Source organism: Heterodontus francisci, chromosome 10 (assembly GCF_036365525.1).
Source record: "Heterodontus francisci isolate sHetFra1 chromosome 10, sHetFra1.hap1, whole genome shotgun sequence".
Lineage (NCBI taxonomy): Eukaryota > Metazoa > Chordata > Chondrichthyes > Heterodontiformes > Heterodontidae > Heterodontus > Heterodontus francisci.
Window position 1 is genome coordinate 49,020,469 of NC_090380.1, and position 15,097 is coordinate 49,035,565.

Sequence of the window (15,097 nt, forward strand, 5' to 3'; positions counted from 1 at the left end):
GAGTGTATGCTGCAGTACAGAGTATGAGAAGTTTATACAACTAGAATGGTGTCAACCATCAAGGTATTTGTAAACGAGCATATGGATTTTGAAGTAAAAGTACTTGTAAATAAGTAGGAATGGAAATCAGTGAGAACAGGGCAATGAGTAAGCAGAACTTAGTACAAGATATGATGTGGATGGTCTTAGATGAGTTGGAGATTTTGTAGGGTGGAGCTCACAAGGTCAGCCAGGAGTGTTAGGCCTAGAGGGATAAAGACATGATGACCATTTCAGCAGTGCTGTGGGTATGTAACTACAGAGAAAGGTGCTGTTTTGCAGGTGATAAAACAGCAGTCTTCATGAGAGGCTAGATGAGGGATGAAGCAAAGAGCAGCACACCAAACTTTGAAAACGAGCTTTTCCCCACCCCCCCAAGAATATCACCAGTAATGGCTTCTCTTCCTGCTCACTTAATGTGGACAAATGTAACATCACAGTGTTGAGTTGTAAGCTGAACGGTATTATTCTACAGCAAATGGCACAGGAGAGAGTACATGGATAATGGTGAATAGATGACTGAATTCATCAGCAGTATACAGCTGCAGTGGAGAGTGCAAATAGGATCTTGGGTCAGACAAATAGACCACAAATCTTAGGATGTGATTGAATTTGTACAGATCACTGGCCCAGCCCAACCTGGGGCATTCTGTACAATTCTGGGAAAGACATTCAGGTGTTGGAGAGGATGCAGCTTTGGGTGATTAATATTGACAGCTGGGATTAGGTACCCGAGTTATGATTAGAGATCGCAGAAGCTGGAGAAGGTGATGCTCAAAGGATAATGTTATAACAATATTCAAGATCTTAAAAGGACACATACAAGCTAAGTGCCAATGGGGGTTATTTTGGTGAGAGAGTGAAAACAGGTGGTAAATGGGTGATGTGCCAATAAGAAACACTGGTTTGAACGTGTGGATTTAGCATAACATTTTGGGGCTAACTGATGATTTCCATGATTTAAGTGTGCTTGCAGCTGCTAACATGAATATCTTTACATTAAGTACTCACACATTGATTACAAGTAATTTTCCTGAAGCTGTATACGTAGCCTCCACCAAAGGTGTGGAGCAGAAACTGAAGGATGGCTCAGGGAGAGAGAGGAGGCACCCAGATTCTCAGAAGCAGCACCGGATATCCTGGTGGAGAAGGTTCAGAGAAGCAGGGATGTCCTGCACACATATGGAGACAACAAGCCACAGAAGCAGCTAGTGCATTATGCGTGGGGAGAGATAGCCAGGAAGTGACAGCCAGAAACCCTGGCCCCAGGAAGTGGCTCCAGTGTTGCAAGAAATTTAACAAATTGACACAAGTGCTCAAGAGCACATTGCTCAATAACCGAACCACTTCAACACACTGCATCCACCAGCTAACTGTACACTAGTATTTGCACACCCCACACTATTGCATCCTTCACAGGCATTACTCTCACTTCTCACAGCTCTTCAACCATATGAGACACACACAAACACACCTGTCAATACACTTATTCACAATCATTACTCTTTCTCTTACAGGACAAGATAGCACATAACAGGGGCCGGGGAGGGGAAGCTCGCCTGCATGATATAACTCCCCTTGAGGACGCTGTGCTGGCTACGATCAGAATGGAAGCCGTGGCAAGAGGCAAGACAGTCGGCCTAGGAGGTATGTGTGCATCCAGCTTCCTTAAAGATGCATGATTATTCCTGATCCATTATCCCACAAATGTATCCTCACTCCCAAATTCCATATGGTCACATCAAACACAGCCTCCTAAAGCGGCCACATACAACATCCCTACTTCTAACCTTATGCTGGACATAGGACAATACCCTGAGGAGCATCTGCAGGGACATCCTGGGGCTGATGATTAACTTCCAACAACCACGACCATCTTCCTTTGTGCAGGGTACGCCTCCAGGCAGTGGAGAGATTTTCCCCCAATTCCCATTGACTTTAACTTTACTAAGGCTCCTTTGATGCAACACTCGGTCAAATGCTGCCTTGATGTTTAGGGCAGCCACTCACCTCACTTCCAGAATTCAGCTCTTATATCCATGTCTGGACCAGAGCCGTAATGAGGTCTGGAGCTGAGTGACCTTGGTGAAACCCAAACTGAGCATAGGTGAGCAGAATATTGCTGAGTAAGTGACACTTGATAACATTAGCAACAACACCTTCCATCAATTTTCTGGTGGTTGAGAGTAGACTGATGGTGTTGTGGGGGGTGTGGGGTGGTAATTGCCAGATCACAAGAACACAAGAAGTAGGAGCAGGAGTAGACCATTCAGCCCCTTGAGCCTGCCCTGCCATTCAAAAAGATCATGGCTGATCTGTCCCAGGCCTCAACTCCTCTTTCGGGCCTGCTCCGCATAACCCTCGACTCCCTGAGATTTCAAAAATCTATCTAACTCTTCTTTAAATACAATTAGTGGCCTAGCCTCCACAACTCTCTGAGGTAGAGAATTACAGAGATTCACCACCCTCTGAGAGAAGAAATTCCTTCGCATCTCAGTTTTAAATGTGTGCCCCCTTATTCTGTAACTATGTTCCCTAGTTCGAGACACCCCCACCAGTGGAAACATATTCTCAACATCTACCCTGTCAAGCCCCCTTAGAATCTTATATGTTTCAATAAGATCACCTCTCATTCTTCTAAACTCCAATGAATAAAGGCCTAACCTGTTCAGCCGTTCTTGATAAGACAACCCCTTCATCCCAGGATCAGCCTAGTGAACCTTTTCTGAACTGCCTCCAATGCTAGTATATCCTTCCTTAAATATGGGGACCAAAACTGTAAACAGTACTCCAGGTGTGGCCTCATCGTGTACAGTTGTAATAAGACTTACCTATTTTTAAACTCTAACCCCTAGCAATAAAGGCCAAAATTTTATTTGCCTTCCTAATAACTTGTTGCACCTGCATGCTGACTTTTTGGGTTTCCTGTACAAGAACACCCAGATCCCTCTGTACTGTAGTATTTTGTAGATTTTCTCCATCTAAATAATAATCTGCCTTTTTATTCTTCCTATTGAAGTGGATAACCTCACACTTTCCCACATTGAACACCAGCTGCCAAATTTTTGCCCACTTACTTAACCTATCTATATCCTTTTGCAGATTCTTTGTGTCCTCATCACAACATGGGTGGTTAGCACTGCAGCCTCACAGCTCCAGGGACCCGGGTTCGATTCCGGGTACTGCCTGTGTGGAGTTTGCAAGTTCTCCCTGTGTCTGCGTGGGTTTTCTCCGGGTGCTCCGGTTTCCTCCCACAAGCCAAAAGACTTGCAGGTTGACAGGTAAATTGGCCATTATAAATTGTCACTAGTATAGGTAGGTGGTAGGGAAACATAGGGACAGGTGGGGATGTTTGGTAGGAATATAGGATTAGTATAAATGGGTGGTTGATGTTCGGCACAGACTCGGTGGGCCGAAGGGCCTGTTTCAGTGCTGTATCTCTAATCTAATCTAACATGCCTTCCCACCTATTTTTGTATCGTCAGCACATTTGGATACTCTACACTCTGTCCCTTCCTCCAAGTCATTAATGCAGATAGTAAACAGTTGAGGCCCTCGGACCGATCCTTGTGGCACCCCACTAGTTACGGCCTTCCAACCTGAAAAAGACCCATTGATCCCGACTCTCTGTCATCTGTGTGTTAGCCAATCCTCAACCCATGTCAACATATTACCCCCAATACCCTGAGCTCCTATTTTGTGTAATAACCTTTTATGTGGCACCTTATTGAATGCCTTCTGAAAATCCAAATACACTATATCTACCAGTTCCCCTTTATCCACACTGTTTGTTATATCCTCAAAGAACTCGAACAAATTTGTCAAACATGATTTCCCTTTCATAAAACCATGTTGGCTCTGTTTGATTGCATTATGTTTTTCTAAATGCCCTGCTATTTTTTCCTTAATAATGGACTCTAGCATTTTCCCAATGACAGATGTTAAGCTAATTGGTCTATAGTTTCCTGCTTTCTGTCTCCTTCCTTTCCATCGTGATAGAGATTGTTGCAAGTTCCTCCCTCCCATTTACACCTTGCTCATCTATTATTGTTGGGATGTTTATAGTGTCCTCCACCGTGAAGACCGATGCAAAATATTGGTTTAAATTATCTGCAATTTCCCTGTTCCCTGTTATTAATTCCCCAGTCTCATCCTCTAAGGGTCCCACACTTATTCTGGCTACTCTCTTCCTTTTTATATACCCGTAGAAGCTCTTACTGTTTGTTTTTATATTTCTTGCCAATTTACTCTCAATCAATTTTCTCTCTCTTTATTAGCTTTTTAGTCATCTGCTGCTGGTTTCTAAAAAATTCCCAATCCTCTGGCCTCCAACTCCACTTTATACGCCTTTGTTTTTGATTTGATACTCTCCTTAACTTACTTTGTTATCCACGGGTGGTTCATCGCTTTCTTAGAGTTCTTCCGTCAGACGGGAATAAATGTTGGCTGAGTGTTATGAAATATCTGCTCAAAAGTCTGTCACTGCTCATCTACTGACTTCCCCTGTAGTCTATCTTCGCAGCCCGCTTTTGACAACTCTTTCTTCATACTTCTGTAATTGCCCTTGTTTAAGTTGAAGACACTGATTTGAGACACGAGTTGTTCAACCTCAAACGGAATTTGAAATTCTACCATGTTATGATCGCTTCCCCCTAGCGGATCCTTAACTACGAGATCTCTTATTATTCCTACCTCATTACACATTACCAAGTCTAAAATAGCCTGTTCCCGGGTAGGTTCTGCAATGTATTGTTCTAAGAAACAATCCCTGATGCACTCTACAAATTCGTCTTCCATGCTACCCTTGCCAATTTGATTTGTCCAGTCTATATGCAGATGAAAATTACCCATGATAATTGCAGTGCCCTTTTTACACGCCTCCATTATTTCCTGATTAATATTTTGTCCTACAGAGAGGGAACTCCTTGGGGGCCTATAGACTCCGCCCACCCGTGATTTCTTCCCCTTGCTATTCCTTATTTCCACCCAAACTGATTCTACATCATGATCTATTACACCTATATCATTACTCACAACTGCACTGATCCCTTCTTTTAATAATAAAGCTACCCCACCTACTTTTCCTTTCTGCCTATTCTTCCGGAACGTCAAATATCCTTGAACATTGAGATTCCTGTCTTGGTCATCCTGCAACCACATCTCTGCGATAGCTATCAAATCATATTCATTTATTTCTATCTGTGCCGTCAGCTCATCTATCTTGTTACAAATGTTGCATGCATTCAGACAAAGAGCCTTAAAGCTTTGACTTGTTACCATTTTTACCTACTCTGGTTCTGATTTCTGCTGTACACTTATGCTCGTATTCTCTGTCCCTACCTGTCACACTCTGCTTAATGTATGCCCCTTCACTACCCTGCACCTCTGCTCTCTCGTTACTTTTCGTCTTTTTAAACTTCTCTTCAATTGAACCCTCCCCCCCACTACTTAGTTTAAAACCTCATCTACAACCCTAGTTATATGATTCTCCAGGACACAGGTCCCAGCCTGGTTCAAGTGCAGCCCATCCCAACGGAACAGCTCTCTCTTTCTCCAGTACTGGTGCGAGTGTCCAATGAATCAGAACCCATTTCTCCAACACCAATCTTTGAGCCATGCATTTACCTCTAATCTTATTTACCCTATGCCAATTTGCACAAGGCTCAGGTAGTATTCCGGAGATTACCACCTTTATGGTTCTGCTTTTTAATTTAGCCCTGAGCTGCTCACAGTCCCTCAGCAGAACTTCATTCCTAGTCCTACCGATGTATTTGGTACCTACGTGGACCACGACAACTGAACCCTTTCCCTCCCACTCCAAGTTCCTCTCTAGCCCAGAAGAGATGTCCTTAACCTCGGCACCAGATAGGCAACACAGCCTTCGGGACTCTCTATCTTTGCTGCAGAGAACAGTATCTATTCCCCAAACTATGCTATCCCCTATGACTACAACATTTCTATTTTCTCCCCCCACTTGAATGGCACTCTGAACCACGGTGCAGTGGTCAGTTCGCTCATCCTCCCTGCAGTCTGTGCCCTCGTCCACATTGGGAGCAAGAACCTCGTACCTATTGGATAAGAGCACTGGCTGAGGCTCCTCCAAAGCTAAATTCTGGATCCCCATACCTACATCACTCGCAGTCATATCCTCCTGTCCCTGACCACGGTCCAAATTGGATGTAATTAATCTCAGGGGTGTGACTGTCCCCTGGAACACAGTGTCCAGGTAACTCTCCCCTTCCCTGATGTGTCGCAGTGTCCGCAGCTCGGACTCCAGCTCATCAACTCTGAGCAGACGTTCCTCAAACATCCAACACTTGCTGCAGATGTGGTCACCGTGGATCACACCGGCGTCCACCAGCTCCCACATACTACAGCGGCAACACATCGCCTGCCCAGCCATCTCTATTCTATTTAATTAATTAATTTGGATCTCAGTATTAAAATTTTTTATTTTATTTTTTATTTAAGTGTACTCTTAACCTGTAATGACATCTCCTGATTTAAATCGCCAAAACAAAAACAAAAAAGAGACACAGAAGAAATACCCACCAATCACTTACCAGCTCTCCTGTGACATCACACTTCGATTTTTGCTGGTCAAGCAGGTCCACTGAACAGAGCGTCTCTCACCGCCGCCACCACATCTGGTCTCGGCTCTCCGCTCCTTTTATAGCCTGGCTCCTCTCACCGCCGCTGCTTCTGGATTTGTCCTTTTTGTAGACAGGACATACCTGGCAATTTTCCACATCGTTGGGTAGATGCCAGTGTTGAAGCTGTACTGGAACAGCTTGGCTAGTTCTGGAGAACATGTTTTTAGTATTTCAGCCGGGATGTTTTCATAGTCCACTTTGCTGTAGCAAGTGCCTTTAACTGCTTCTTGATATTACATGGAGAGGCTGAAAACTGGCACCTGTGATGCTGGGGACTTCAGAAGGAGGCTGAAATAGATCATTCACTCAGCACTTCTGGCTGATGAGTTGCAAATACTTCAGTTTTGTACTAATGTGCTGGGCTCTGCAATTGTTGAGGATGGGAATGTTTCTGGAGCATTCTCTTCCAATCAGTTGTTTAATTGTTTACCAGCATTCACAGCTGGATGTGCAGGATTGCAAAGCTCTGATCTGACCTACTGGTTGTGGGATAGCTTTTAGTCCTATGTTGTAGTTTCACCAGGTTGGCACGCCACTTTTAGGTATACCGGGTGTTGCTCCTAGTATACTCTCCAACACTCCTCATTGAACCAGAGTTGGTCCCATGGCTTGATAGAAATGGTGGACTGAGGGATACGCCAGACCATGAGTTTGCAGATTGTGGTGAAATAGAATTCTGCTGCTGCTGATGGCTCACAGCGCCTCTTGGATGCCCTGTTTTGAGCAGCTAGGTATGTTCTAAATCTAGCCCATTTAGCACAGTGTTAGTGCCACACATCAAAAATTGATATTCATAAAGCACCTTCAATTTAATAAAATGTCCCAAGGTGCTTCACAAGAGAATTATAAAACTACGACACACAACACGATGCAGTATGTCCTCAATATGAGCATGGGACTTCGTCTCCACAAGGACTGGGTGGTTGTCACTCCTACCAATACTGTCATGGACAAATGCATCTAAAACACGTAGATTGGCGAGGATGAGATCAAATAGGTTTTTTCCCTCTTGTTGGTGTTTTCACCACCTGCCACAGGTTCAGTCTGGCAGATATATCCTTCACGACTTGGCCAGCTCAGTGAGTAGTGTTGCTATTGAGTCACTCTGGTGATGGTCACTGACGTCCCTAAGCCTTCTAATTTTATCACTGCAGATTCCAAGGAGCAAGTCCCACCTTGCACACTTCTAGAGGAAGAAGAAAGAGAATGCATCAATCGCTACCACTGTTGCATCAGCTGTCGAGGAGTCAGAGGCAAGGGTCAAGCTTCAGAAAAGGCTGATAGGTCTGACAAACCAAATACTTGGTGCAAAGGACAGCCAGCCTGAATGCTTACTGGTTATGGCTGGAGGATGGAGGAGTCTGCCTCCACTTTGGTCCATGGCTTGATAGAGAATTTGAGATGAAGCCCAATTTTATGCAGCACCTGATGGAGGTCTCAGCTTCCAATGCAGTAATTACAGCTTCCATGGAACACCAAAATGCTGCAATGGATGTTCAGCCAGCTCCCTTCTTGGCTCTTCGGTTAAAAAGGGTTTGCAAAGTATCTCTCATGCCCAGAAATCTGTCCTCCACCAGATCACTGGGTTGGTTGAACACAAACCCCGAGGTAGTGGCATGGGAATCATACAGCAGGAACCTACAGGCCTCTCTCCAGACGCCAGTATTGCTGCTCACTCCTCCACCATTGTCCTTGCAGATGTCTCTCAGCCAGGCAGCCCATACTGCTGAAGCCCATGCTGAGATGCTGCAGTCTGAGGTAGGGCCAACATGGTCCATGGCCTCTCGAGGGCATCGCAGGAAGACATTTGAATTGCCCTCTTCTGAATCTCAACAGCTATCCACCTTGCTTTGTGTTGCCACTGGGGTTGCACTTCATAGAATCAATTGATTAGGCAAGAGCATTAATAGGTAGCCATAAGGGCAAGCACCAGGGTGAATGGTTTAATATTTGTTAGTTGTGTGATATTTCTATTGTTTGGTTTTGTTGCAGATAAATATTTGATTATAATAATTGGGTAGAGGTGGAATTGATGATCTTTTCATGGGGAAGGGGTTGAAAGGATTGACTGCAGTTTATGGACTTCCTGATGGATCCTCAATCATGGAAGGTGAAGCATGTAGTAACAGTGCCCAGAGTCTGAAGGTGGAGCATAACTCTCAAAGGTGCCTTTCAGTTAGACAGCATGAGCATCCCTCGGTGTGGATCCTCCAGTGGTCCTCGTCTTTTTGTTCTTGTGGCTCCTGAGATTGACCTTCTGGCACAATTGGTGGTAATGGCGGGCCTCTCGATTGCCAGATAGCGGAGCATGAATGCAACAATTCACCACTAATCTGGAGACCTTCTCAGTTGAGCACTGTGGGACACCTCCTGACCAATCAAGGCATCTAAACCTCTGCTCGAAGACCCCTATGGTCTGCTCAAATGATATTCCTGGTGGTAGAGTGACTCTTATTGTATCAGTGCTCAATTAGTGTCTGGGGCTTTCTCAGGGGAGTCATGAACCATGATGTCATGTCACCTAGTAGGCAGTCATGCACATGGCTTGGTGCTCAAGGATTTGTGGGACAGTTCACCTGTAAAATACACTGCCAGTGATTGTACACAAGCTGCACACAATGAGGGAACAGAATCCCCTCCTGCTTCTGAATACTACTGAATTTACATGAGGAGCTTGCATGACAACATGTGTGCAATCAACGGCTCCCTGGAGCATGGGGGATCCTGCAATCCTGTTGAATTCTAGAGCTCCCTGTCTCTGGTGTTCTCTGGAAATATGAAATGATATATAGTCATTCCTCAGAGCTCCAGCGATCTCCCTTATGCAGAAGCGTAGACAGGATTGTGATATGTGACTGATATCACCTGTGGTAGCCTGGAAGTTTCCAGTAGCACAAAAATTAAACATCACTCTGAACTTGACTGCCACAGGCAATGGAGACCTAGCTGTACAGCGAGGTCTGAGTCTTCACTCCATGAGGGTGCAAATCTGCTTGGTAAAACACAGCCACCTCGCATTCTGCTGTTGGGTCATGTGAATGTAGGATTAGCGCTCTCTGAAGACCTTCCCTAGGTGGATAAGGCCTCCTGCTGAGAGCCCTCCTTAGCAGCTGGTGCTGGTCTGCATGGCCTAATCTCTCCCTCCTATTCCTCATGCAAACCAAGAGCCCCCCATCCCAGCAATGTGCCCATGGGCAAGCACTCCCTTTCTCCTGGTGATTCCTACAAGGTGTCCAATAAAATTGAGTTATACAACACTCTCTTTTTAGGGGAAATCCTGAGAGAATTTCTGGAAAAACTATTAACGACTTTGGTGACATCTTGACAAAGCATCTCATAAAATCGTCTGGTGTCTCAAAAATCTTTTTCAAATGCAATGTAGTCAGTGAATCTGCAGCAGCAGGTGAATAAATGAAAGTTGAGCTTGGCTTTTAGTAGTGCTCAAAACCCTTAACAACGACTTGTTTACTCCTGTTCTGCTGGTTGCCATTAGGAGAGACCAATATGCCATGCAGCCTCTTTAATGAAAACTAGCAAGCAATTTGTCAATTAGTCCCTTAATGAGTGGTTGTTCCTAATGCAGACTTCAACTCCTTTACCAAGGTGGCATCTTGCACTAAACAGGCATTGCAGTTTAACTTAAACTTCAAAGAATGAGAGTGAAGACAACTTAGATGCAACTATTTCGCTCAGCTGGATGAAAATCTACAGAATAAACTGTGAAAAGAGGCACTAAGGGACAACTTAAATTTGTTGATTTGAGTTGGATGCGTACCTGAAGAAAATTAATGGGGGGGCATGTGAATGATATAGAATGATATTTAATAGATATATAGACCAACCAGATGAACTGTAATGATTGTCTTTGATACATTTTAATGTTCTCCATAAGCTGCCCTTGTGTCTACAGTTTAGAACCTTTAAGCCTTTGATAATCAAGCCTAGAATTTGAATGTAATAATCCCATTAGTCTGTTCTTGAATGAACACAGGTCCTGGAGATACATTAAGTGGAATTTATTCCCCTTTTCCTGTCAATTTACTGCATATTTTCTGTGTTTATAAATGAAAATAAAGAGTACTTGCCAACTTCAGCTGCTGAACTAATGATATGAAGGTTGTCTCGAAGCCAGCGTACCACAGCACCACCGATGGCGACTGATCCCTAGAGAAACACGAAAATAGAGCAATTGTTAGCGGAGGAACTGTGCATTTAAGGGATGTAACCTCATTTTTTAAAATTTGAGTAAGCGATCTCATAATAAATAATGCTACTTGGAGAGTTTTAATTTTGTTCATACATCAATTATATTGCACACACCTAAAGTAGAAAGTTACCCCTCACCAGATCGGAAAGCTGGAGTTACTTTCCACCTTTGCCAAGCTGAAAAATAAAATAACTTGCCCTCTTGCAAGGAAGACGATTGTGAAGAAAGTTCCTCGTTTCTCAACTTTCAGTCCTTTATTTTCTATCTGGCTACAGGTTAATGCCTACTGATTATTGAACATACTCTTCATTGACAGCAGGAATATACAGATGTTGCAGAGTAAGGACTATTATCCACTCATGTGAATTAGTAGTTAAAAAGAAAATTATTTTCTTACATGCAGTTTTTTCAGCAGTCGTGTCCTGTGTTCAATCCAAGGGCATGATAGCCACCTACATCCATTACAGCATATTCCAGAGAGTGCAGAATTTTGCACATTATATTGGAGGAACACAGCATTTGACATAGTATCGAATACAACATGGCTTTAAATGCAATATTGAAAGTCTGGAAGTCAAGAGCCAGTAGACTAATAAACAGGGTCATGTTGTAAGAACTTTATGAATGCTTGGAGATGAATATCCTGTCACGAACACGTGCTATGCCGAATGATGATTTTTTTAATCCATCGGCTGGAAACCTGAATTAAATTTTAAAATAAGAACAGACCAAAGGGCGACTGCTAGCAGCTAAAATGCCTACCGAAATTGGCATCAAAATCCCCTACATTCCAAAGCATTGAGAGGGAGTAGAAATGTCTGGCCAGTCTCCTCCAGAACAATGACTTGGGAAGTTTGGAGTGAATCACCTGGCCAGTCCCCATTAACAAGACATTTAAAGGAAATCACTTGGGCATTAAACTGGTGGAGACGAACCACTCAAAGGCAATCACTTGAACAATGGGACCCTGATTGAGAGAAGGGAATTCCTAAACATGAACTAATTAAGTTGCAAGAGGAAATACACACTGAGCCAACATGTGACAGGCCCACCGCCTGTGTGTTTTAAGCTGGCTTTTCAGTCTCTGCAGCAGACAGGCAACCCCATGTGGGGTCTCTCTCCTCCTCCCAATTCATTAGGCAAGTTTCAAACCCTGCCTGCTGGCCATAACCACCTCGGCCCATCACTGCAGCAGACAGAGACCCCATGAAGGAACTCATCCGCATCACTGTTTTCCAGGAGGACCACCAAATCTGGGGCCAGATCTACAAGCTGGAAGCCTCAGGACCACCGTGTTCAGCCAGAGGACAACCAAGTGTCACCAACCTCCACAGACTATATACCCCTTTTTTATTGCTCCGGACTTTAATCTGACCAATCTATCCTTCCCCACTCTGTGCATGTGTGTGCGCGCAAGAGCGAGAGCACGAGAGAGAGCGAGAGAAAGTTGCAACTTAGTTTATTATTTTACTTAGATTGCTTTAAATACTATAAAGCTAACCTCTTTCTTTGTTAAGTTGAAGAAAAGCTGTCTTTTATGATCATAGCAAGTAACTAGTTAAACACTCAATGAATTGGCAAGCATATTCACTTTAAAAAAGAAACCCTGTTGCAGTCAAACAAGGAGAAGGACAAGAGGGCAGCCCTTTGACCCCTCCTCACCTGACTGTAACAATCCACATACTGGCCTAGAAACTGAATTGCGACCAAATTGGGCTGCCTGTGCCTTATGGGGCCAGTGGCAGGACCACATAAAATTGGTCTGTGCAACCTCATTTGTTTACAGGTGCTAGTCTTACCTCACAGGCAACTCACTGGCCCTGGGAAAAACATCATCCAGCTAAGCTGGCAATCAGAGTCCGGAAAGCACAGAGGGACAGAGGAGGCTATTGGGGGGAGGGGGGAGGGCGGGGTTCGGGGTGATGAGTAGCGGAGCAGAGAGATGAGTGGTTGCGGCAGCAACCTGCAAATGTGAGCTGGAGCCGGAAGGAGCACTTCTGCTCATCTCAGCTCCACAATAAAAATAGCAAAAAAGTTAAAATAAAAGCAAAGTACTGCAGATGCTGGAGATCTGAAATAAAAAACAGAAAGTGCTGGAAATATTCAGCAGGTCAGGCAGCATCTGTGGTCAGAGAAGCAGAGTTAATGGTGCAGATCTGTGACCTTTCATCAAGAGTATCACTACTGACTCAATGGGCAGAATCTCTGGTCTTAGAATATTTGCAGGCATTGGGAGCATTTTCAGGTCCAAACCCGCATAGCTCAAAGGTGCGCTGATAGGGGGAAACTTCTGGGAGGCAGCCAGTTGAGGCCGCCTCTCCAATTAAAGACAGTGGGCAGGTTCCTGAGGTGGGAGACCTAATTAAAGGCCCCACAGCACTGAATGGATGGCAGCCCCACTGGGAGAGATGGGTGCTACTAAGGCAGGTAGGGGAGCGCAAGAAAGGAAGGCCCAAAGCTCTTAGGGCCAGTGTGGAAAGGAACACGTTTCAGAAATTCTGCCCTCTTCTTACCTTTTACTCCTATGTTATCCCAATCAATATTTGGGTAATTCAAGTCCCCCAATATCACCACTCTATAGTTCTTGCACCTCTGTGATTTTCCTGCAAATTTGCTCCCCTATCTCTCCCTCAATTTGGAGGCCTATCAAATACCCCCAAGTGATATGATCATCCCCACTTTGCTCCCCAACTCTTACCAAATGGATTCAGTCTTTGTTCCCTTAAGGACATCCGCCCCTTCCAACACTACAATGTCTTCCCTAATCAGTACTGCCACCCCACCTCCCTTTATTCCTTCCCTATCTTTTCTGAATACTTTGTATTGTGGAATATTAAGCAGTCAGTCCTCATCATTTTTAAATCACGTTTCCATTTTTGCCGATACATCATATTTCCACACTGCTATTTGTGCCTGTAGCTCACCAACCTTATTCACCACACTGTGTGTTTACATGCAAGCTTTGTAAACCTGCCTTTGTATTCCTTGCAGTCCTCGTGTTCCAACCACACTAGTAAACCTCCCTACAAGGACGGCAGATGGTATTTAACACAGATAAGTGTGAGGTGATGCATTTTGGCAGAAGGAATAGGGAGAGGAATATATACTTAATGGTACAGTTCTAAAATGTTTGCAGGGACAGAGGCACCTGGGCAATCATGTACATAGATCTTTGAAAAAGAGAGTAATTAGCAAAGCATATAGGCTTCATAAATAGAGGTACTGGGTGTAAAAGCAGGGAAGTTATGCTGAACCTTTATAAAGCTCTGGTTAGGCCCCAACTACAGTAATGCGTCAAGTTCTGGTCATCACACTTTCGGAAGGATGTGATGGTGAGGGTGCCAAGGAGATTTACTACAATGGTTCCAGGTGTGAGGGAATTTAGCTACAAGGTTAGATTAGAGAAGCTGGGGTTATTCTTGTTGTAGTACACCTTTAAGTGGGTACATTTTCAGTACCCCTTACTCGAGAGGAAATGATGTAACATATATAACTGCATCTCATCCTCAGTCTGCTGCTGATCAACAAATAGACCAGACAGATGTTCTCTTGCAATGTAAGGCCATGCTGCTACCCTCAATAAAGGAACCCACTACTCAAGTGTTAACTGACCCTGATGCAGGGTAGTGCCTTGATGTCCAAAGTCTTAGTAAGCATAAGGAAAAGAAAACACAAAAATTCTCCTTGGAGTAAAAGAGGTTGAGGGGAGGTTTGATAAAGGTGTACAAGATTATGACAGGTGAGTTGTTCCCATTAGCTGATGGTACAAGGACTAGGGGATACAAATTTAAGGTGTTGTGCAAGATTTGCGGGGGGTATGAGAAGGAACCTTTTTTTAATGCAGTGAGTGGTAGTGACCTGGAACTCGCTGCCTACAAGGGTGGTGGAAGCAGAGATTATCAGTGATTTCATAAGGAAGTTGGACAGGCACTTGAGGGAAATAAAGTTTCAGGGCTATGGGGATAGAGTAGAGGAATAGGACTGACTGGATCATTCGACAAAATGCCGGCATGGACTCGATGGGCTGAATAGCTTCCTCTGTGCTATAATAACTCTATGACTCTGGTCCTAGTCCTATTGAGGTGCATTCCATCCCTTTTGAATAGGTGCCTCCTGCCCAAGAACGGGTCCCAATGTCCTAAGACTCTGAGGCAACATGACTCAAGCCATGCATAGATCCTCCCTATCTTCCTATTTC

The 15,097-nt window shown here is 44.2% G+C and overlaps 1 protein-coding gene across 1 annotated transcript in view; it reads right to left on the bottom strand.

The window, feature by feature from the left end:
• gk (glycerol kinase) overlaps nt 1-15,097 on the bottom strand; it is a 146,642-nt gene that overhangs the window by 46,004 nt on the left and 85,541 nt on the right. The window contains exon 13 of the mRNA XM_068040567.1: nt 10,778-10,856. Coding sequence (XP_067896668.1) covers nt 10,778-10,856 — 79 coding nt within the window. The remainder of the gene's footprint in view (nt 1-10,777; nt 10,857-15,097) is intronic.